This window comes from Nomascus leucogenys, chromosome 6 (assembly GCF_006542625.1).
Source record: "Nomascus leucogenys isolate Asia chromosome 6, Asia_NLE_v1, whole genome shotgun sequence".
NCBI lineage: Eukaryota > Metazoa > Chordata > Mammalia > Primates > Hylobatidae > Nomascus > Nomascus leucogenys.
In genome coordinates this window covers 35,850,523-35,874,860 of record NC_044386.1, presented here as the reverse complement: position 1 = coordinate 35,874,860, position 24,338 = coordinate 35,850,523, and the positions used below count along the sequence as shown (strand labels likewise).

Below are 24,338 nucleotides of genomic sequence, written 5' to 3'. Positions count from 1 at the left end.
AATCTTATGTAAATTCTACTCGCTGCCCACCTAATTTGAGCTGTCATTTTTTTCATATATAATTTCTTTATTCATGTAATAAGGAATTCCACAAACCTTTTACATTTGAAAGAGATTCATTGGCTGGTATCTCATCCCCTTGATACATACCAAGATAGTGGCAAAGCCAGAGCAAAACCCTCTTTCTCCATAATTTCCAAACCTACATTGGCCCATGAGTTTGAAGTTCGGCCTGCCTAATTTGGCCTTCAGAGCCCAATTTTGGTCCAGCCAGCCATTTCTATCTGACATGTCTTTTGCCACCATGTGTAGGCAAACTACCCACCACTACTACCACAATTGTTACTTCCTTCCTACTCTTTTCATTTCCAGCCCTTCTCACCTTATATCGATCTTCTAGTCTCAGCTCAAATATTAGATATTCCCCTTAGGTAACTCAGTGCTTCTCTAATTCCTTTGTGTCAGTTCCACAAATTTATTACCTAGTCATGATCTTTCATTTGTTTTATATGTCTGTCCTGTCATGCCAGAAGAGATTATTAAACTTTTACAATTTTAACAGTGACTGCGTTTTATGGCTTCTCCCTTACTGAGCATTCATTGATTTATGAGGAAAGCATTCTCTGATTTACACACAATTTAAGAGTTTCTTTGCATATGTTTCCCTGGAAAATAAGAAGAGTGATTTTATTTGTAAAAATTTTATGTATCTATTTCATAGCACAATCTGGTGAATTAAGTATATGTTTAGTAGACACAAGATTTATATAGAATTTTATACTTGAAACTTTAGAAATCATCTGTTCATACATATCTTCATTTTACAAATGAGGAAACTGAGGCACAAGAGAGGATTGGTTTAGCCAAGGTAATATAGTTTATTATAGCAGACTTAACTCTAAAAACCATTTTGCCGGTTTTTTCAGCCAGCTCTTTACAGAATATATTACATGCATTTTCTTGTTTGGAGAAATTTTCTCATAAGCTCCTTATAAGAATAATAATAGATCAGAAAGTATTAAAAAAGAACTTAACGACATAAGATGTTAGAATTCTTTCACACAGGAAGATTGATTTCCTATACTTCCTATACCTCCTTCCTTCTCCCTTTCTCTCTCCTTTTTCAGTTAATTGAAAAAACTGACTTAGAAATGAATATGAAAGCTTTTGTAGATTCTACAGTTATTGGAGACGTATTTGATTTATGGTTGTAGAACTGTATTCTGTAATTTCAGGTGAACTTTGTAATATGTCTTTAAAATGCTGCTTAAATGACAAACCACTTACAACTACTAATCAAACAGATCTTTCTTTTGATCTCCTGTAAGACTTAATTGTGTATCTTTCGTTAGTTATATTACATCCTCTAATTGTTTCATCTCACAAGTTTTATTTTATCAACAGGACAATAAATCTAGTAACATCTGGGTCAAATTAATTTTCTCTAATATTTTATTACTATACAAACAAAATATTTTATTTCCACTCCAGTAAGCTGCTATTTTGAATTTATTTGCAAAATAGTTTTTATTTATTAAACAATAATTAGCTACATAATTTTGTTTTCCAAATCAAAGACATATGTTACCTGTTTTCAGTATTCCAAATGTTACTGCCAGTTAGATCTTTCATTTAATGTGAGATTCATACAAAATTTTATTACAAGATATTTCCATCAGGATTTTTGAAATATTAAAAATAGATTTGGATTATGAACTCTGCTTTCTGGTATAGCAACAAGTGATTGATGGGGAAGGTGAGTAGAGAGTAAGGAGATCATTAGATATCTGTTGCAGTAGTCAGAGTGAGAGTGAGGGCCCAAGTTAATCAATTAATTTCATGAGGAGAGGGGAGTAGAGATGAAGATGTTATGGAAGTAAATTGGTAGGACTTGGTGATGATGGTATATGGAGAGTTGGTCAGGATCGTAAAAGTACAGTGGTATATTGACTACTATTGTCCCCTCTGGTTTACCTTGTCTAGGTACTGAAAAACTGTTTAAGATTTAGGCCCTATTCTAGAGTAATTTAAAATCTCAGAAACATTTGGTCAATGAATTTATAGTCTGTACTGTTAGAAAAAAATCTAACACATATTCCATAGTACTGGCTATTAACATTTGTTACATCAATTATTAGTTATATTAATCTTTTGAAATATCCATAAGAAGTGGAAGATTAAAATTGATACCTTAGATCTTATTCTGGATCTTATTCTGTTATTAACTACTGCAGTCTGGACAAAATAGGTTTAAGAAATGTGTTACTAAAGTAACTTCTTTTTCTGATTCCTTCTGTTACAGATGATTACTGTGAATGCTTCCTTGTTTCCTAGTTCTGTGACCAACTCATTAATTGCAGTTGGAAATGATGGACTTCAAGAAAGAGACAGAATGGTCCGAGCATGCATTGCCATTATCTGTGAACTAGGTCAGAATTTTCTTCAAGTAATAAAAATGTAATATTTTAGAAAGGATATATAACATTTGATATATATATATATATATGTTTTTTTTTATTGTACTTTAAGTTCTGGGATACACGTGCAGAATGTGTAGGTTTGTTACATAGGTATACACGTGCCATGGTGGTTTGCTGTACGCATCAACTTGTCATCTATGTTAGGTGTTTCTCCTGATGCTGTCCCTCCCCTGACCCCCTGATAGGCCCCGGTGTGTGATGTTCCTCTCCCTGTGTCCATGTGTTCTCATTATTCAACTCCTGCTTATGAGTGAGAACATGCAGTGTTTAGTTTTCTGCCCCTGTGTTATTTTGCTGAGAATGATAGTTTCCAGCTTCATCCATGTCCCTGCAAAGGACATGAACTCATCCTTTTTTAATGGCTGCGTAGTATTCCATGGTGTATATGTGCCACATTTTCTTTATCCAGTCTATCACTGATGGGCATTTGGGGCGGTTCCAAGCCTTTTGTATTGTGAACAGGGCTGCAATAAACATATGTGTGCATGTGCCTTTATAGTACAATGAGTTGTAAATATACCCAGTAATGAGATTGCTGGGTCAAATGGTATTTCTGGTTCTAGATACTTGAAGAATCACCACACTCTTCTTCCACAATGGATGAACTAATTTACATTCCCACCAACAGTGTGAAAGCGTTCCTATTTCTTCACATCCTCTCTAGCATTTGTTGGTTCCTGACTTTTTAATGATCGCCATTCTAACTGGGATGAGATGGTATTTCATTGTGGTTTTGATTTGCATTTCTTTAATGACCAATGGTAATGAGCTTTTTTTCATATGTTTCTTGGCCACATAAATGTCTTCTTTTGAGAAGTTCTGTTCATATCCTTTGCCCACTTTTGATGGGGTTGTTTTTTACTTGTAAATTTGTTTAAGTTCCTTGTAGATTCTGGATATTAGGCCTTTGTCAGATGGATAGATTGCAAAATTTTTTTCCCATTCTGTAGGTTGCCTGTTGACTCCGATGATAGTTTCTTTTACTGTACAGAAGCTCTTTAGTTTAGTTAGATCCCATTTGTCAATTTTGGCTTTTGTTGCCATTAGTTTTGGTGTTTTAGTCATGAAGTCTTTGCCCATGCCTATGTCCTGAGTGATATTGCCTAGGTTTTCTTCTAGGATTTTTATGGCTGTAGGTCTTTAATCCATCTCGAGTTAATTCTTGTGTAAAGTGTAAGAAAGGGGTCCAGTTTCAGTTTTCTGCATATGGCTAGCCAGTTTTCCTAACACCATTTATTAAATAGGGAATCCTTTCCCCGTTGCTTATTTTTGTCAGGTTTGTCAAAGATCAGATGGTTGTAGATGTATGACGTTATTTCTGAGGCCTCTGTTCTGTTCTGTTGGTCTATATGTCTGTTTTGGTACCAGTGTACCGTGCTATTTTGGTTACTGTAGCCTTGTAGTGTAGTTTGAAGACAGGTAACGTGATGCCTCCAGCTTTGTTCTTTTTGCTTAGGATTGTCTTGGCTATATGGGGTCTTTTTTGGTTCCATATGAACTTTAAAGTAGTTTTTTCCAATTCTGTGAAGAAAGTCAATGGTAGCTCGATGGGGATAGCTTTGAATCTATAAATTGCTTTGGGCAGTATGGCCATTTTCATGATATTGATTCTTCCTGTCCATGAGCATGGAATGTTCTTCCATTTGTTTGTGTTCTCTCTTATTTCCTTGAGCAGTGGTTTGTAGTTCTCCTTGAAGAGGTCCTTCACATCCCTTGTAAGTTGTATTCCTAGGTGTTTTATTCTCTTTGTAGCAATTGTGAATGGGAGTTCACTCATGATTTGGCTCTCTGTTTGTCTATTATTGGTGTCTAGGAATGCTTGTGATTTTTGCACATTGATTTTGTATCCTGAGACTTTGGTGAAGTTGCTTATCAGCTTAAGGAGATTTTGCCCTGAGACGATGGGGTGTTCTAAGGAGACCCATCTCACGTGCAAAGACACACATAAGCTCAAAATAAAGGGATGGGGGAATATTTACCAAGCAAATGGAAAGCAAAAGAAGCATGGGTTGCAATCCTAGTCTCTGATAAAACAGACTTTAAACCAGCAAAGGTCAAAAAAGACAAAGAAGGGCATTACATAATGGTAAAGGGATCAATGCAACAAGAAGAGCTAACTATCCTAAATATATATGCACCCAATATAGGAGCACCCAGATTCGTAAAGCAAGTTCTTTGAGACCTACAAAGAGACTTAGACTCCCACACAATAATAGTGGGAGACTTTAACACTCCACTGTCAATATTACATCAACGAGACAGAAAATTAACTAGGATATTCAGGACTTAGCTCTGGACCAAGCAGACCTAATAGACATCTACAGAACTCTCCACCCCAAATCAACAGAATGTACATTCTTCTCAGCACCACATCACACTTACTGTAAAATTGACCACATAATTGGAAATAAAACATTCCTCAGCAAATGCAAAAGAACAGAAATCATGACAGTCTTTCAGGCTACAGTTCAATCAAATTAGGACTCAGATTAAGAAACTCACTCAAAACTGCACAACTACATGGAAACTGGACAACCTGCTCCTTAATGACTACTGGGTAAATAATGAAATTAAGGCAGAAATTAATAAGTTCTTTGAAACCAGTGGGAACAAAAACACAACATACCAGAATCTCTGGGACACAGCTAAAGCAGTGTTTAGAGGGAAATTTATAGCACTAAATGCCCACAGGAGAAAGTGGGAAAGATCTAAAGTTGACACCCTAACATTACAATTAAAAGAAGTAGAGAAGCAAGAGCAAACAAGTTCAAAAGCTAGCAGAAGGCAAGAAATAACTGAGATCAAATGAGAACTGAAGGAGATACATGAAAAACCCTTCAAAAAAACTAGTGAATCCAGGAGCTGGTTTTTCGAAAAGATTAGCAAAATAGACCACTAGCCAGACCAATAAAGAAGAAAAGAGAGAAGAATCAAATAGATGGAATAAAAAATGATAAAGGAGATATCACCACTGATCCCACAGAAATACAGACTATTATAAGAGAATACTATAAACACCTCTATGCAAATAAACTAGAAAATCTAGAATAAATGGATAAATTCCTGGACACATATGCCCTCCCAAGACTAAACCAGGAAGAAGAATAGACCAATAACAAGTTCTGAAATTGAGGCAGTAATTAATAGTCTACCAACCAAAAAAAGCCCAGGACCAGATGGATTCCCAGCCGAATTCTGCCAGAGGTACAAAGAGGAGCTGGTACCATGCCTTCTGAAACTGTTCCAAACAATAGAAAAAGTGGAACTCCTTCCTAATCATTTTTTGAGGCCACTACCATCCTGATACCAAAACCTGGCAGAGACACAACAAAAAAAGAAAATTCAGGCTAATATGCCTGATGAAAATCGATGTGAAAATCTTCAATAAAATACTGGCAAACCAAATCCAGCAGCACATCAAAAAGCTTATCCACCACTATCAAGTTGGCCACATCCCTGGGATGCAAGGCTAGTTCAGCATATGCAAATCAGTACACATAATCCATCACATAAACAGAACCAATGACAAAATCCACATGATTACCTCAATAGATGCAGAAAAGGCCTTCATTAAAATATTCAACACCCCTTCATGCTAAAAACTCAGTAAACTATGTATTGATGGAACGTATTTCAAAACAATAAGAGCTATTTATGACAAACCCACAGCCAATATACTGAATGAGCAAAAGCTGGAAGCATTGCCTTTGAAAACCGGCACAAGACAAAGATGCCCTCTGTCACCACTCCTATTCAACATAGTATTAGAAGTTCTGGCCAGGGCAGTCAGGCAAAGAAATAAAGGTATCAAAATAGGAAGAGAAGAAGTCAAATTGTCTCTGTTTGCAGATGATGTGATTGGATATATAACATTTTTAAGGCCTTTAATACATGAATTCTTTATTGTTACAAAAATATGCAAAAGGAGTACATTTCTGGTAGGGAAGTAGAGAACTTGTTATTTAACAAATAATTTCAGTGCGACATTAAAATTCTATAAATTTTGAACTTTTCTTCATCATTAAATTTAGTATAGGAATTGTCTAAATTCCAGTAATAATATATAATAGAATCTACTAAAGTCTGGCTCTCTAACATTAGTTATTCTATATGTTTGTATTAGTTCATTTTCACACTATTATGAACTACTTGAGACTGGGTAATTTATGAAGAAAAAAGGTTTATTTGACTCACAGTTCTGCATGACTTGAGAGGCCTCAGGAAACTTACAATTGTGGCACAAGGCAATGGAAGTGAGGCATGTCTTACATAGCAGCAGGAGAAACAGCAAAGGGGAAGTGCCACTTTTAAACCTTCAGATTTCGTGAGATTCACTATCACGAGAACAGCATGGAGAAAACTGCCCCGTAATCCAGTCACCTCCCACCAGGTCCCTTCCTCGACACGTGGGTCCAATTTGAGATGAGATTTGGGTGGGGACACAGAGCCAAACCAAATCATTCTTGATGTGGGTTAAAAACAGTAAACAATCCATTATGCCTAAAAATAATAAACTCTAGGCCAGGCGTGGTGGCTCACATCTGTAATCCCAGCACTTTGGGAGGCCGGGGCAGGCAGATCACCTGAGGTCAGGAGTTCGAGACTAGCCTGATGAATATAGTGAAACCCTGTCTCTACTGAAAATACAAAAATTAGCCAGGCATGGTGGCATGCGCCTGTAATCCCAGCTACTCGGGAGGCTGAGGCAAGAGAATCGCTTGGACCCAGTAGGTGGAGGTTGCAGTAAGCTGAGATTGCACCACTGCATTCCAGCCTGGGTGACAGTGCGAGACTCCGTCTCAAAAAAAAAAAAAAAAAAAAAAAAGAATTCTAGGTGCAAAGGCATGAAAGGGCTAAACAGGGGAAAAACTGGGGCCAGTGGGGAACAGGGATGAATATTTATCTGATCATTGGAAGGAAAAGGAGTTTTGAGTTATCAAAAGAAATCACACAGGGATTTTGGCAGCTACAGATATTACTATAAGGAGTCACGAAAACAAGCAGTGCCAGAACAATCCAATAAAAAAGTAAATGTAACAAGTAAAATAAGTAATTTATTTATATACAAACCAATAGGAAAACAAATACAGTTGGCCTTTCATATCCACAGCTTCCACATCTGTGGATTGAACCATCTGCAGTTCTAAAACATTCAGAGAAAAAAAACAGATTTTAAAATACAGTATAACCATTTACATAGGGTTTACATTGTAGGGTATTGTAAGTAATCTAGAGGTGATTTAAAGTATATGAGAGGATGTGCATAGGTTATATGTAAATACTATGCCATTTTATCTAAAGGACTTGAGCATCTGAGAATTTTGGTATCATCAGGGTCCTGGAACCATTTCCCTGTGGATACAGAGTGATGGCTGTAATTCTCAAAGAAATGCATGGCTAAACAACATATTTTAGGCTGGGCATGGTGGCTCACGCCTGTAATCCCAGCACTTTGGGAGGCCGAGGCGGGTGGATCACGAGGTCAAGAGATCGAGACCATCCTGGCCAACCAACATGGAGAAACCCCGTCTCTACTAAAAAACAAACAAAAAAAAGGTACACGTATAGTCCCAGCTACTTGGGAGGCTGACGCAGGAAAATCGCTTGAACCCGGGAGGCGGTGGTTGCAGTGAGCCGAGATCTCGCCACTGCACTCCAGCTGGGGTGATAGCGAGAGTCTGTATCAAAACAACACCACCAACAACAACATATTTTAAAAGTTCAACCTCACTTATTATCAAAGAAATAAATTTTAAGTCACAAGAAAAGATATTTTTTTCACCGCCTAAAGTAGGAATGATGTTGGTTACATTCCCAATTGAGGTGATAAATGATAACAAAAGTTTAAGCTAAAAAAAAAAGAGAACCAAAACCTACCATTGAGGATTTTTTTAAAAGACCACAATAGTTGTTGATTTAAAGACAGAGTCAGAACTGTGATTAGGGAAATTAAAAAAATATATAGTAAAACTTGACTGTGCACCAATCTGTAGGACTGCCTGGATGCCTGGAAAGCTATACTCAAAAGTTAATTTTTCATTAGAAAGCTCATTATAATTAAGCAAAAAATAAATGAGTGAACCAGTATAACTCAAGAAATACCAAAAGAAAAAAAATCCATTTCATGTTAAGCAGATGGAGAAAAACCAATAAAAGTAAAAGTCTTAATTAGTGAACAAGATAGATTATGTAATCTAAATTGTTAATTGGAAGAAGAAAGTAAAATCCACAAATGTTTGGAAAACTCAAAGACTTGAAATACAAAAGATTAATAAATAAATGAAGAGAATAGTTTTTATGTGTATTTGGAAACTTAATAATATGAATGGATTTTCAGGATAAATTTTAATTTCCAGTTACTCACAAATTGTAAAATACGAATAGTTCAAAAGCTATAGAAGTATTTGAAAACATTGATAAAATAATTGCTCCAAAAAAACTCATCCAGGTACTTTTGTTTTAAAAAAACAATAGGTAATTCTTACATAGTGTTATCTGATTTAGAGCATTATAAAGATACAAATTTCTTTTTTTTGTTTGTTTGTTTGTTTGTTTTGTTTTGTTTTTGAGAAGGAGTCTCACTCTGCCACCAAGCTGGAGTGTAGTGGCACAATCTCAGGCTCACTGCAACCTCTGCCTCCCAGGTTCAGGCGATTCTCCTGCCTCAGCCTCCCAAGTAGCTGGGACTACAGGCACACACCACCACACCCAGCTAATTTTTTTTTGTATTTTCAGTAGAGACGGGGTTTCACCATGTTGGCCAGGATGTCTCAATCTCTTGACCTCGTGATCCACCCGCCTCAGCCTCCCAAAGTGCTGGGATTACAGGCCTGAGCCACCGTGCCTGGCCAAACCTACAAATTTCTTATTATGTAACTAGCATTTTATGTACATGTACACAGATACACATATGCCTAGATACATAGATAATTAGAAGGCTACTTTGTTAACATTCAAGAATATTTATCTCAAATCAACAATCAATGCTATTCCTAATGGTGAATTTCTACAAATACCACATCCTTGTAACTATTAATTAGCATTATTTTAAAACTTTTAGCCAGGTTATTAGCCAAAATAATAAAATATGTTTCTATATTGGAAAGAGACAGTGTTAATTTGTAGATGGTATCTTATATATAGAAAAACTCTGAAGCAAAAACCAACTTAATTTTAGGTAGTAGGACTATGTGAAAACACAGATTTGACAGATTTTTGTGTTTCAACAATAATCAGTAATTAGAAAAAGCAACACTATTTTAAAGTAGAAAAGAAAATATATAAGACAAATTTTATAAGAACTGTGTTTGACTTGTATGTGTGTTTGGGAAGTACTTTTGAATTTATCAAATTGATTCTTAAGAAGGCACAACTAATCTATAAGGGTAGAAATGAGAACAGTGAGAACAGTGGCTGCCTGTGCAGTGGAGGAGGACTCATTGGAAAGTAATGTGAGAGATCTTTCTAGGATAATGAGAGTTCTGTATGTTGAGTGGGACATTGTTCATAGTTTATTGAACTATACCATTAAGACCTGTGATTTTACTAAATGTAATTATGCCTCATTTTAGAAAATAGAAGAAAAGAAACTTGATTCTAAAATTTTCTGGAAGAATAAACAGTAAAGAACCAACCATGAAAACATTTTTGAAAAGAAGTAAAAATAAACATTTTTGAAAAAGAATATATATATATGTATATGTATGTATAACTTTAAACTGTTAACTGTTTATATATATGTATATATGTGTGTGTGTGTGTGTGTATATATATATATATGTATGTATGTATAATTTTAAACTGTTAACGTAGGCTGTTAAGGGAGAGAAAAATGAAAGAGAATCAAGAGTTGCTGACCCTGATAAACAGAAAACTTTAATGTATCATAAAGTACAAAAACTAGTTTGGGAAGCATCCCAGGATAATTGATTGAACATTTGGGAGGGGGAAAATTGAGTTTATCATCTTCACAAAACTCAGCTTCCTAACAGATTGAAAACCAAAGTGTAACCAATTCATGAACTCTTTTAAAACACATACGTACACGCGCACATATACAAAGAAATGCCTGATCTTTGGAGCAAGAAATTTCTGAGCTTAAAATTATTAAACTATGTGTTCTATGTCTGTGTTTAATAAAAATATAGAGAAATGAAATACACCATTTTAATCAAAATCTGAAGTTAAATCACAAATGAAAGATTTGAGACAGATAAATGGCTAATATCCCTACTTTATAAAGAACTCCCTGTAATTGATAGGAAAAAAAAGCCATTCCATTATCATATGGACAAAGGGTATGAAAAGACAATCCAAAGATATTTTAAAAATCAGGTTGTGGGGAAGTATATTCAGTGACTCTTACTTTATCCACTTGTCCTTTTATCTACCTGTTCTTATAAATGTTGGTATTAGAAAGTTTTTTCAAGTCAGAAAGGCAATTAAGTTTTAAAGCCTAGATTTTTTATTACTTTGAATAATTACCCCAAGTATAATATGTTAAGTTTTTCTCTTTTAGCACTTCAGAATCCAGAGGTGGTGGCCCTTCGTGGTGGACTAAACACCATCTTGAAAAATGTGATCGATTGCCAATTAAGTCGAATAAATGAGGCCCTGATTACTACAATTTTGCACCTTCTTAATCATCCAAAGACTCGACAGTATGTGCGAGCCGATGTAGAGTTAGAGGTAGGAACTTTAACATTCTTTTCTAGTTTTAAAATATGATTATAAATGTATACTTTTACTTTGAAATACTAAATTCTATAGATGCAGCACCACATTAATTATCAAGCCTAAATTAGCCAACACTGATTTATTCCCAGCTCTGTTTTACAGATCATTCAGTTTGGACTGAATTGAAAACATTACTCTTAAGAATATTTCATCAATGTGTAAATTTTATTTTTGTATTATCTATGAAAAGTTTGTGAACCAAATTAGAGTACAAATAAAGTTACATAACAAATTTACCTATTTAAGATTACCATTTGTTTTTAAGGCCTTTAGTACATTGTGTGTGAGTAGCTCCTGCTAATTATACAATATTTATGAAACCTAAAATTATCTGAAGTTGGAAGCACTTTGTTAGCAACTAATTATATCTACTTGAAAGAAATCATACATGTATATTTTATAAATACCTTTTAAATTTTTTACTGATTCAAGTAGGGTTTATTACAGTTAGTCAAAAGTAATAAGGCTACTGTATACTTTATAAGAAAGTATGTATGCACTGTATTATAGTTTCTTCGTGTGCATGTATTGCATTGTTGTCCTTTGAATATAGTATTTGGAGTCAGTTTAAATCAAGGATTTGTTTGTATTTAGGTATGAAATCATATGTGATATAAAAGATTGATTGTCCCCTAGTTTGTTTTTCCAAATCGTTTTTTGAAACTTAAGTGTTCTGTTTTTATCAGGACTATTTTTAAAAATGCTTCACATTATAAAATTGACATTAGCCTATATTATTAACTAACAATGTTAGTATAATATTCTTAATAAGTGATTTCAAGTACATTATTCATTGGAATCCTCTGGGAATAAACTGGCACTGTTGATATTTTATAATATGTTTAGCTTTAATTTTTTTTCTTACCAAGTAAGAAACCTAATTTTAAAATTGGAGAGCTGAATAAAAGATAATATGTATAGGCTCTGTGATTTGTTTTTTGTTTTGTTTTGAGATGGGGTCTCACTCTGTTGCCCAGGCTTAAGTGTAGTGGCGCAATCACATCTCACTGCAGCCTGGACCTCCTGGACTCAAGCTATCCTTCCATGTTAACCTCCTGAGTAGCTGGGACTATAGTTATGTGCCACCACACCTGGCTAATTTTTGTATTTTTTGTAGAGACGGGGCTTTGCCATGTTGCTCAGGCTGGTCTTGAACTCCTGAGCTCATGCAATCCACCCACTTCAGCCTCCCAAACTGCTGGGCTTGCAGGTATGAGCCACTATGCCCAGCCAGCTGTGTTTTTATTCCTATATATCACACAGTGGATTAGCAAAGCCTTTATATAAATGAAACAAACCTCAAACACAGGAAAACCAGAGGTCTACTTAGTCTTATCAAAATTGCATTGTAGCCTCAATTTAACTTAGTTAGACATTAGAATAAGGTGATTGGTCCCCTTAATCTACCTGTCTAGCAGAGGAAAGAATAAACCATCTCTAGTGGGAGGATAACATCACTTGGATCCTTTTATAAAGTGCACAATGCCTGACATTCAGTCGGAAATTAGTCACGTAAAAAGACATGACTGTATGACTGAAAACCCAAAAGAAAAAAAAAATGATCCATAGAAACATGCTTGCAGGTAATTCAGATAGAGGAAAAAGACATGAAAACAACCCCAATTAATTTGTTCAAGAAGAGAAATAAAATAGATGAAATAATAGAGAATTTTACCATATAATTGGATATGTGAAAAGAATCAAATGGAAATTCTAGTACTGAAAATATGATATCTGGAATGCAGAGCACAATGAAATTAACATTCAGTTTGAACAGGAAGATGTTATTAGTAAACCGAAAGAGAAGTCAATAAAAATATCCAAGGGTAAAAGAAAAATAATGTTAATACAGTAAAGCACAGAGAAAAAAGAAAGAAATTGAACAGCACAAAAGGGATAAAACGTAATTGCAGTCTTTGGAGAGAAAAAATTGGCAGAAGCAAAGATCCAAAGAGAAAGTGGCCAAAACATTGTTTCTAAAACTGATAAAGCTTCATGTTATAGAGCTCAGAAAACAAATGAGATAATACATAGGGAGGAACTGAGCCCTGTTGCAAATAATCAGCACCTTGTGAATGACACTTCTTGACGCAGATCCTCTAGCTCCAGTCAGGCCTTCAGATGACTACAGGCCTGGCTAACACTTGGACTGAAATCTTATGAGACCTTGAGCCGTAACCATGTAGCCAAGCCTCTCCTAGATTCTTAAGTCACTGAAACTGTATAAATTAATAAATATTATTTGTTGTTAAAAGGAGACATAAAGAAAGGCTAAAGGGAATCTTCAGTTACAAGGAAAATGACCTAAGACAAAGAAATGCAGGAAGGAATGAAGAGCACCAGAAAAAGTAAATATGTGACTAGATTTAAAAGAATCATGACTGTTAAAAGTAATTATTAATCTCTTATATTTTAAATTATATTTAGAACTAAAGTTCATGTCCACAGTAATGCCGTAGACAAGATGGGAAGGTTGTTAATAAAATATAATAGTTCTAAAGTAGCCGGTAATCCCAGCTACTCTGGAGGCTGAGGCGGGAGGGTTGCTTGAGCCCAGGAGTTCAAGGTTGCAGTAAGCTATGATCACACTACTCACTACACCTTAGTCTGCACAGTAGAGTAAGATCCTGTCTCTTAAGTTCTAAAGTAATGAGTTATTTTAGCAAGGTTGCTGAATACAAACAACAACACACAAAAATAACTTGGATTTTCTTTATACCACCAACAAAAGGAACATGCAGTTCATTAATAGAACTATTTAAATTTTCAAACACAGGCAAAACTAATCATAGTGTCAGAAGTCAAGATGGTTATCTTGGGATAGATACTGATTGTGACTACAAAGATAGAGCTTTGAGGATGCCTATGTTTTATCTTGTGCTAGTTACATGAGTGTGCTTAATTTGAGAAAATCACTGTTTTAGATACATGTTAAACCTCAATTTAAAAGTTCAGAACTTCAATTTGTACATTAAAAAAAATCACCAAATATATTCCCTGATGATGCGTTAGAAGAAATAAGTCCCTCAAGCAGTAAACCCATTAAAGATAGGGAGAAATGGTGGAATGTTACATTCCATAAAATGCAGGAAGGATGCATTTTAAAATAAAGACTCTTTTCTTCTTCCTTTTTTTTTGAATAGAGAATTTTAGCACCCTATACTGATTTTCACTACAGACATAGTCCAGATACAGCTGAAGGACAGCTCAAGTAAGTAACATTGGTTCCTAATAATTTTTAAGATAATGTATATGTTAATACTAAAGCTTTTAGGTTTGCGTGATTCCATGTACAGCCAGAGAAATGTGAGTTTAAATACATTTTCTATTTTATAGAATTATGTTGCATTTCTCTCATAATTTACTGTTGTTTAAAAAATTTAAAGCTTTGAGAAATTTAAAGGTTAATTTCTTATTTCAAAAAATATATGGTAGACTGTGACAGAAACCAAGGTCATTGTTTTTGTATCATATATATTTTAGCGTAATTACATTAAAAAAACTAAAAGAATGAAATAATAGTAGATAGTAGAATGAAGAGCCACCTTAACTTACTGAGTCAGCAGAATGATGTAATATGTAGAATTCTGAGAATAAGTTTAATACAGAAATAAATGAGAATAGAGTAAATATTATTATCTAGAAATGAGACAGTATAATTTTCAGGGTGTTTTTGGAGAGAAAGGCACATGTTCACTAGGTATTTGGAGATAACTTTAACATAATTTAGGGATCAAATAAAGCACTTTGTAAGGATTTTGCAAATGACACAATTCCATTAAATATGCTATCTAGTGTTTTTCTGGTAGACTTTATTGCACTGCAATGAGTTTATTGTAGACATAAACTTACTGTGATACATAGTATACATTGCCAGGGAAATGTTTTTATTGTTTTTCATTTTTCCCCTGAATTAAAAATAGTGATTTCTGTAATCCTAGCACTTTGGGAGGCCAAGGCGGGTGGACCGCCTGAGGTCAGGAGTTTGAGACCAGCCTGACCAATCTGTTGAAACCCCGTCTCTACTAAAAATGCAAAAAAAAATTAGCTGGGCATGGTGGCGTACACCTGTAGTCCCAGCTACTCCGGAGGCTGAGGCAGGAGAATTGCTTGAACCTGGGAGGCGGAGGTTGCATTGAGCTGAGATCACGCCACTGCACGATCCTGGGCGACAGAGCAACATTCTGTCTCAAAAAAAAAAAAAAGTGGTTTCATACCTTCAGTCACATCCATCATTGTGAACTCATTATCACACCCTAACATACCATGACCTACTTTGAGCTAAGAGATCAAAGTAGATGTCCTCTAAGACTTCTCAAACTTATTCCTGCAAACTTTAGTTATGAATTGGAATTTGTAAGGCCCTTTCTTGGCTTCTTTTGAAATATAGACATTCTCTTATTGACGGAGAATATATGAGTTTTCTGTTGCTGCACACCAAATAACAATAAGCATGATGGCTTAAAACAATACCAGTTTATTAGATCACAGTTTGATAGGTCAGAAGTCTGGCTCAGGTCTTGCCTAGAGGCTCTGGTGAAGAATCCATTTCCAAGGTCATTCAGATTGTTGAGAAAATTTAGTTTCTTGCTACTGTACAACTGCTATGCCTTTTTCCTTACTGGCTGTCAGCTGGGGCCTACTTTCACCTTCTAGAGGCCTCCCACATTCCTCAGCACGTGGTATTCTCCCTCTGCAAAGGGAACAATGCTGGAATCTTTCTAGTGCTTTCAGCCTCTCTGACTTTTTCTTTGGCTACCAGCTAGAGAAAGCTCTCTAATTAGATCAAGCCTGCTATATGGTATATACCCTTTCTTATGCTCTACGAGACAATATAACATAAACATAGTCACCGTCATAGCGGTGATATCTCATCATGTTCACATGACCCAGAGATCAGGTCATGGAATCTTGGGATAGGGCCATTTATAGAATTCTGCATATGATGATGGACAATAGGTGAACCTAGATATTTTTTAGAGTTGGGAGAGTGGGGCTATTCCATCAGAATCCTTCCTTTCCTATTTGGTTCTGTACTTTCTTCTAAGTTTCTGGAGTATAAGCAGGTAGATATCAGGCCTGTAAATAAGGGTATATTATGACCAGGGAACAGGGAAATGACTGATTTTTAAAATATTACAAGTTTAATATGTTAGAGATGGATTACCAGACAGTCAGTGTATGTCACCAACTTTTTTAAGAGAAAGTGCTGAAAGCTTAATCACACAGGTGTCTGATTCTCCCTTCTTCCAAGCCACCCCCGCCCCCACTTTCATTTCTGTTATTTTCTCATTTTAGCTGGTGCTGCATAGCTTAGTCTTTTTCTTTGAGCTTTTCTGTCCACTTTTGTAAACTAGTTGCTTACTAATACCTAATTTGACTTTCTGTCATTGCTCTTTATTCCTTCTACTTTTTGTTGCTGTTTTTCCCAGTTCTGTGATTTTTTGTATGCTCACAACCATTAAGAATTTAAGTAGGAAAGATTAAAAAAAAAGGTGGCACAGGAAAAAAGGGACAATCGACAGGGTAGACATGGCGGTTGGAGTGACATAAAGAGACACAAAATTGCTATTAAGTATTGAAACTGGCCATAAGCCAACCATGAAAAATGTTTAACAGATATAAAAAATTCAGTTGCTTGTCATAACTATTGTCAAGGAAGGAATAATGGAAACAGTTGGCTACATAATTGTCAAGGAAGAAAGTAGCTGGTGATGTTAATATGTAGTTATTTCATAACATTTCAGTGACTGCATAGGTTGTTGAACTTGCTTGTTGGAAATGTTCAAATAAGTTTAGAGCAAAGATTATGAAGTAAAGAGTGTGTGTGATTAAAATTAAGAGGTTTATGTGATAATTTTCCTTGCTAAGGGGCAACCTAGTACCACAGATGCTTATTAAGCAGACTTAATGCTTAATTAAATCTTATCTAAGAATAGTTTTCAGAGAGAGCAGGAATATAGAACTGAGTAGAAAAGCAGAATTTATGACAAACGATGTTGTGAATTTAAGTTCGAAGTCAGTTTATAATTGACTAATTTGCTTTAGTGTAGATCTGATCTTTGTGTTTTTTAATGTCTTGTTTTAATTTTATGTGTAAATGTTTAAACATCAGTGATAGCTCTTATTGTGATTTAGTAGCAGGAAAAAACTCATTTTAACATTTTATTTCATTGATTCTCCCCCCTGCCCCCCCCACCCCCAACAGAGAAGACAGAGAAGCACGATTTCTAGCCAGTAAAATGGGAATCATAGCAACATTCCGATCATGGGCAGGTAGGTTACTCTACATTGCTTTATAATATCCAAGAAGAAAAACTAGACTACTTTTTCAAATGTTAAATTATTATTGTATCATCTAATTCAGAGGCTAATCTAGTCTTACTTTGTATGTTATTATTAGAACCAAAGGAATTCGTACAAAATTATTAAAATATGGTGAAGGAAATTTGTAATAGTCAATAGGAATTAGCTAATATTATGATCAGTGTACACATATTTATTAATTACTTGACAGTCACTGTGCTAATGATTACCTGGGCAGTTAAAAAAATTTAAGCATGATCTTTACCAAAAACACCTAGAAAACTTGAGTGTTAGCTGTGTATGTAACTGAAGTTTGTTACTTAAAGTACAGTGTAGTGCCATAAATACAAAATAAGCAAGATAGGTCATTAATAGTTCCAAATTTCTTGAGAATAGGGATTGTGCATGTTTTATCTTTCCATGGAATAAAAAGTAAGTATTGTTTTTAAAATAATACCACCATTAAATGTGTTGTTAATAACATTGGGTTTTTGCCATTAAGAGTAATTGAGAGTAATAGCAAAAACCGCAATTACTTTTGTACCCGATGTATTAATGATTATCTTCTTCCTTCTTGATTTAGTATTATTGTGAAGGGGTAGCATGGAAAAGAAGTAGCAATAAGCAAAAAAAGGAAATTCACCTAAACATTTCTGTGTACCTAGGTAACCCTAACTTACAAATACCTTTTCCATACAAATGTTTACTCCAGCCATTTGTATAGAAAGGCCACTTGGCCCCTAACCAGTATGTTTCCAGGGATTTTCTCTGATCTCTTAGCAGCTTGGTAAAAAGCTCTGCCTTGCGATACCTCATAAATGCCTATTTTCCTAACATTGATGGACAACCATAGGATTCTATGATGACTCAACAGTCATACATACTTTTTTAAAAATACTTCATCAGCTCCCCAATACTTTGTTTTCTGTAGTTACAGTCATCTTCCTTTACCACTCCTCAGCTTCCTTGTCATTAGAGCTGTTTGTATCTTACCAAAAAAATTAATTCTATCCTGCATCCTAGCTACTATCTCCTTATTCTTCCTATGTCCAGACTCTACACTTCCTGTAATGATGTCTGTTTCTGCCAGTCTTTCCTTATTGCTCTTAAACATTTTTTTTTTTTTTTTTACTGTGTTTCAATTTCCCCTGGAGCCCTTTTATACTGATTCATCATTAGAAACTTAGAGGGGTGGGGCCGGGTGTGGTTGCTCATGCCTGTAATCCCAGCACTTTGAGAGGCCAAGGTGGGTGGATCACCTGAGGTCAGGGGTTCGAGACCAGCCTGGCCAACATGGTGAAACCCTGTCTCTACTAAAAATACAAAAATTAGCCAGGTGTGGTGGCGGGCACCTGTAATCCCAGCTACTCAGGAGGCTGCAGCAGAATTGCTTGAACCCAGGAGGCAGAGGTTGCAGTGAGCCGAGATCGCACCCTACACTCCAGCCTGGGCAACAGAGCGAGACTCTGTCTCAAAAAAAAAAAAGAAAGAAACTTAGAGGGGTGGGAGTCTTCTACCTTTCTATTGAAGTAAGAAGAGAAATGTCAGCATTATAAGTTAAAACCTTGAAAGCATTTGTCTCATGGAAATAACTTCCTAAATAATATTTATATTGTGTAGTACTATTTATATGTTAAATAAACTTTTGTGTACTTGTAACAGTATTTCTGTGATGTATTTCCAGTTCCAAATAACTGATTGAAAAATGACCTTTTAGAACACATTTTTTTAATGAGATGCAGCAGCCTGTTTTCCGTATTAGCACAGAGTACAATCTTTTGAGACTCTATCTTATCTGTAATTTCTCAAACTACTATCAGACATCAAAATTTGCAAAATACTATTTTGATACTTTAAGCAAATAAGCTTACCTAGTATGTTTTAATTTGAATTTTGATCCTGAATCTAAAAAGAACATAGAGACTGTTCATAAATATCTGTATGCTTAGCTAGAGGTACAGGGAACATTGGAGTCCTATAAGACATTTTAAAGAATGTTTTCCCTAACGTGTCATGAAAAATTTGAAACATACAGAAAAATTGAAAAAACTGTACAGTGAACACCCATATACTTCCGCCTAGATTTTACTGTATTATATATCTGTCCATCTGTCCATCCCACTGGGCGTTCATCAGTACTCTATGTTATTCTAATACATCTCAAAGGAAGTTGCAGACATAGTCCTCTTCACTCCTGAACACTGCAGCATGCACATTATTAACTAGAATTAGGTGTTTGTTTATGGTCCTGATTTGTTTTTGGGGGGAGAGATTTGAGGTAAAATTTACATACAGTGAAATGCACACATCATTAGTCTACTGTTTGATGCGTTTTGACAAATGCTTACACCTTTGTAATTCAAACCCTTTTCAATATATAGAACATTATCATTGCCCCAGAAAGTTCTCTTATACTCTTTCCTAGTCAGTTTTTGACTCCGTACTGCCAAGAAGGAACCACCATTATTTTTGTGGCTTAGTTTTGCCTATTCTGAAACTTAATATTAGTGGAATCATACTGATATAAAGGCTTTTTTTTTGTAAGGCTTCTTTCACTTGACATAATGATTTTGATACTCATTTATGTTATTGTATATATCAGTAATATGTTCTCTTTTTTGCTAAGTAATATTTCATGCAATGAACATTTCATTTTGGTTGTTTTTTTTTGTTTGTTTGTTTTTTGCCCTTCTGTTACTAGATTTGACTATTCAAAGCTCCTTTATCAAAGATAAAGCTTCTTTGAGCAATTTCATACAAGCTATTTTTGTGGACATGAGTTTTCATTTCTCTTGCATAAATGCCTAAATGGAATTGCTGGGTCTGAGATTGGATGTATGTTTGTGTCCATGAGAAACTGCCAGACTTTTTCCCAAAATACTTATACTATTTTATACTCCCATCATCAGTGTATGTGACTCCCAGTTGTTCTGCATCCTTGTCAGTATTTGGTGTTGTAAGTCTTTCATTTTAGCCATTCTAATAGGTATATTTTGCATTTCCCCTGATGATTAATGATATGGAGCATTTTGTGTCTGTTTATTGGCTATTCATACATCTTTTGTGACATGATTTTAATATGTTTAAAATTGTTCAACTTTGTAACTTAAAAATTTGGAATCATATAATTTATTTGAAGTCTGTTGCTTATACTCATCTGTGCATTCAGCGTATTTTAGAATTGAACTTTTAAATAATAAATGCCAAGTAGAGTTTTTCACTTTAAAGTGAGGAGCATAAAAGAGGGGAGACAGACCATTGTCTGATTTTCTCCCGTGTTCTTACTCCCAGAGAAGCGTTCGTCAGGCAGTCAGACTCATAAACTTTCTGGATATTAAACAGATACTGAAGATGGAATTTAAGTGATGAAATTATTGGTAATCTCTAATCAATAGAGAAATATGGAGTATGCTTCAAATATATTTCAGTTATATAATAGTTCTTATGATGACCAAATAGTATCATAGATAATCATATAATTTTGCCTAGAAAAATACAACAAATTTTATATTATACATTGCTATAGAAATTTTTTTGAAATTCATGTCAGTGATTTTTTTTTTCTTTCTGTCCTCTTTAGGTATTATTAATTTATGTAAACCTGGAAATTCTGGGATCCAGTCTCTAATAGGAGTACTTTGCATACCAAATATGGAAATAAGGGTAGGTAAAAGTTATTAGGATTGTTTCATTCCTGGACCTTTAAGAGTGGGAATTAATTATAAAAAAAAAAATTATTTCAGGTGATGCTTTTTCCTCATTAGTTGTTAATCTAGATCATATTTTTAAAATACACAAGTAAATATTTACTACTTAGTTAAACCCTAAATATAATAGGAATCCTTTAAAATATTGCTGTTGCCTGGGCGCGGTGGCTCATGCCTGTGATTTTGGGAGGCCGAGGCGGGTGGATCATGAGGTCAGGAGTTCAAGACTAGCCTGACCAACATGGTGAAACCCCATCTCTACTGGAAAAAAAAAAAAAACACAAAAATTAGCTGGGCATGGTGGCACATGCCTGTAATCCCAGCTACTTAGGAGGCTAAGGCAGGAGAATCGCTTGAACCCAGGAGGCGGAGGTTGTGGTGAGCTGAGATAGCGCCATTGCACTCCAGCCTGGGTGGCAGAGCGAGACTCCATCTCAAAAAAAAAAAAAAAAAATTGCTGCTGTTAGGAATAATGGCTGTATTAAAAATTGAGTTGAGGCCAGACATGGTGGCTCACGCCTGTAATCCCAGCACTTTGGGAGGCCAAGGCAGGTGGATCACCTGAGGTCAGGAGTTCGAGACCAGCCTCCTCAATATGGTGAAACCCCGTCTCTACTAAAAATACAAAAAATTAGCCAGGCACCTGTAATCCCAGCTACTTAGGTGGTGGGCACCTGTAATCCCAAGTACTCAGGAGGCTGAGGCAGGAGAATCACTTAAACCTGGGAGTTGGAGGTTGCAGTGAGCCAAGATCACACCATTACACTCCAGCCTGGGCAACAAGAGCGAAACTCCATCTCAAAAAAACAAAAAAAAAGTTGAGTTGAAAATATGAACTTAATTATGCTTTATTCATTAAAACAATATAAACAACACACAAGGGCATTCTCACTATAAAAGGTTCAAGCACTACAGACTACATTTAACAAAAGGTAAATGTATTTATGCCTTCTAACTTAAGTTTTGTAATATGTGGTGAGATTTTATTTTAACGATGGTGGTTTTGATTAAAATGGAGTTATTAATATTTCTATATTAGGTATATTTCTAAATTATTTGTAAGAATTTGTATTATACAGTTAAATTGAATTTGAAGGAAAAGAGAATTCTTAAAGTGATTTTTTTCCTTTCTCTTTAAATGTTTTTATTTGTTTTAATTTTGTTTCTTTCTTTTGCCCTTCCTTATATGAACCAAACTTGGAGCTGAAAAATGTTATTAGAAAATATTAGCCAGAAATATTTACAGAAATTTAAACAAATTGTGCCTTGTTTAAATGTGAAATAAAAATTATTTAGATAATGGAAATGGAAGGATATGATTATAAATGGAAAGATCTGTAAGCAGGTAACAAACTGTTGAGATAATTCACTTCTTACTCAATAGGTGGAAAAAGAACATGGTCTTTGGAGAGTCTGACCAACTGGGGTTTAACCTCTGGTTTTATTTACTTTTTTGTTAGCTCCATGACCTTGGGAAAATTGCTTTTTTGCATAATTAGGTTAATGAAAAATTTAATGACTAGATTAAGTGATGTATGTAGTAGTAAGCATTTAGTTATCCCTTCTCTAATATAGGCCTTATACAGTTTCAAAATACGGTATAATCATGCATTGGTTAATGATAGGAATGTGTTCTAAGAAACTCACTGTTAGATGATTTCACCCTGTGAACTACACACCTAGGTTATGTGGTATAGCCTATTGCTTCTAAGCTACAAACCTGTATAGCATGTTACTGTACTGAGTACTGTAGGCAGTTGTAACACAATGGAATTCGTGTATCTAAACATCTAAACATAGAAAAGGTACAATAAAAATACAGTATAAAAGATTAAAAATACTGGCCGGGCACGGTGGCTCAACCTGTAATCCCAGCACTTTGGGAGGCCGAGGCGGGCGGATCATGAGATCAGGAGATCGAGACCATCCTGGCTAACACAGTGAAACCTGTCTCTACTAAAATTAGAAAAAACTTAGCCGGGCGTGGTGGCAGGCACTTGTAGTCCCAGCTACTCGGGAGGCTGAGGCAGAAGAATGGCGTGAACCCGGGAGGCGGAGGTTGCAGTGAGCTGAGATCATGCCACTGCACTTCAGCCGGGGCCACAGAGCGAGACTCCATCTCAAAAAAAAAAAAAAAATTATAAATACAGCACCTATATAGGGTACTTACAGTGCATGGAGCTTATGGGACTAATAGTAGCTCTGGATGAGTCAATGTGTGAGAAGTGAGTGAATGTTAAGACCTAGGACATGACCGTACACTACTGTAGACTTTACAGACTTGTACACTTAGGCTACGTTTAATTTACTAAAATTCTTTTCTTCAAAAATAATTAGCTTATTGTAACCTTTTTACTTTATAACTTTCAAATTTTTTAAACTTTTGACTCTTTTGCAATAATATTTAGCTTAAAACACAAACAAATTGTATGGGCATTCAAAATTTTTTTTGGTTTTATATCCTTATTCTGTAAGATTTTTCTGTTTTTAAATTTTTTTACTTTTTAAACTTTTTTGTTAAAAACAAAAACACAGGCCAGTGCGGTGGCTCACACCTGTAATCCCAGCACTTTGGGAGGCCAAGGCGGGCAGATCACCTGAGGTCAGGAGTTCGAGACCAGCCTGGCCAACATGGTGAAACCCCATCGCTACTAAAAATACAAAAATCAGCCAGGCGTGGTGGCAGGTGCCTGTAATCCCAACTACTCAGGAGGCTGCGGCAGGAGAATTGCTTGAACCCGGGAGGTGGAGGTTGCAGTGAGCCCGTGCCACTGCACTCCAGCCTGGGAGACGAGCGAGACTTTGCCTCAAACCCTCCTCCCCGCCCCCCCCGCCACACACACACACACACACACACACACACACACACACACACACACACACACACACACACACACACACACACACACTAGCCTAGGCCTACACAGAGTTAGGATCATCAGTATCACTGTCTTCCACCTCCATACCTTGTATGTCTGGAATGCCTCCAGTGCAGTATACATGAATGAAGCTGTCATGTGATAACCATGTCTTGTTATGGAATACCTGCCTGAGGCTGTATTACAGTTAACTTTTTTTTTTTTTAAGAGGCAAGGTCTTGCTCTGTCAC

The 24,338-nt window shown here is 35.6% G+C and overlaps 1 protein-coding gene across 6 annotated transcripts in view; it reads left to right on the top strand.

Moving 5' to 3' along the window:
• Positions 1–24,338, top strand: part of RICTOR (RPTOR independent companion of MTOR complex 2) — a 135,055-nt gene that overhangs the window by 79,993 nt on the left and 30,724 nt on the right. For all 6 annotated transcript variants that reach the window (XM_030814009.1, XM_030814008.1, XM_030814007.1 and 3 more), the window contains 5 exons: positions 2,303–2,429; positions 10,999–11,168; positions 14,360–14,427; positions 17,425–17,492; positions 21,103–21,185. In XM_030814009.1, coding sequence (XP_030669869.1) covers positions 2,303–2,429; positions 10,999–11,168; positions 14,360–14,427; positions 17,425–17,492; positions 21,103–21,185 — 516 coding nt within the window. The remainder of the gene's footprint in view (positions 1–2,302; positions 2,430–10,998; positions 11,169–14,359; positions 14,428–17,424; positions 17,493–21,102; positions 21,186–24,338) is intronic.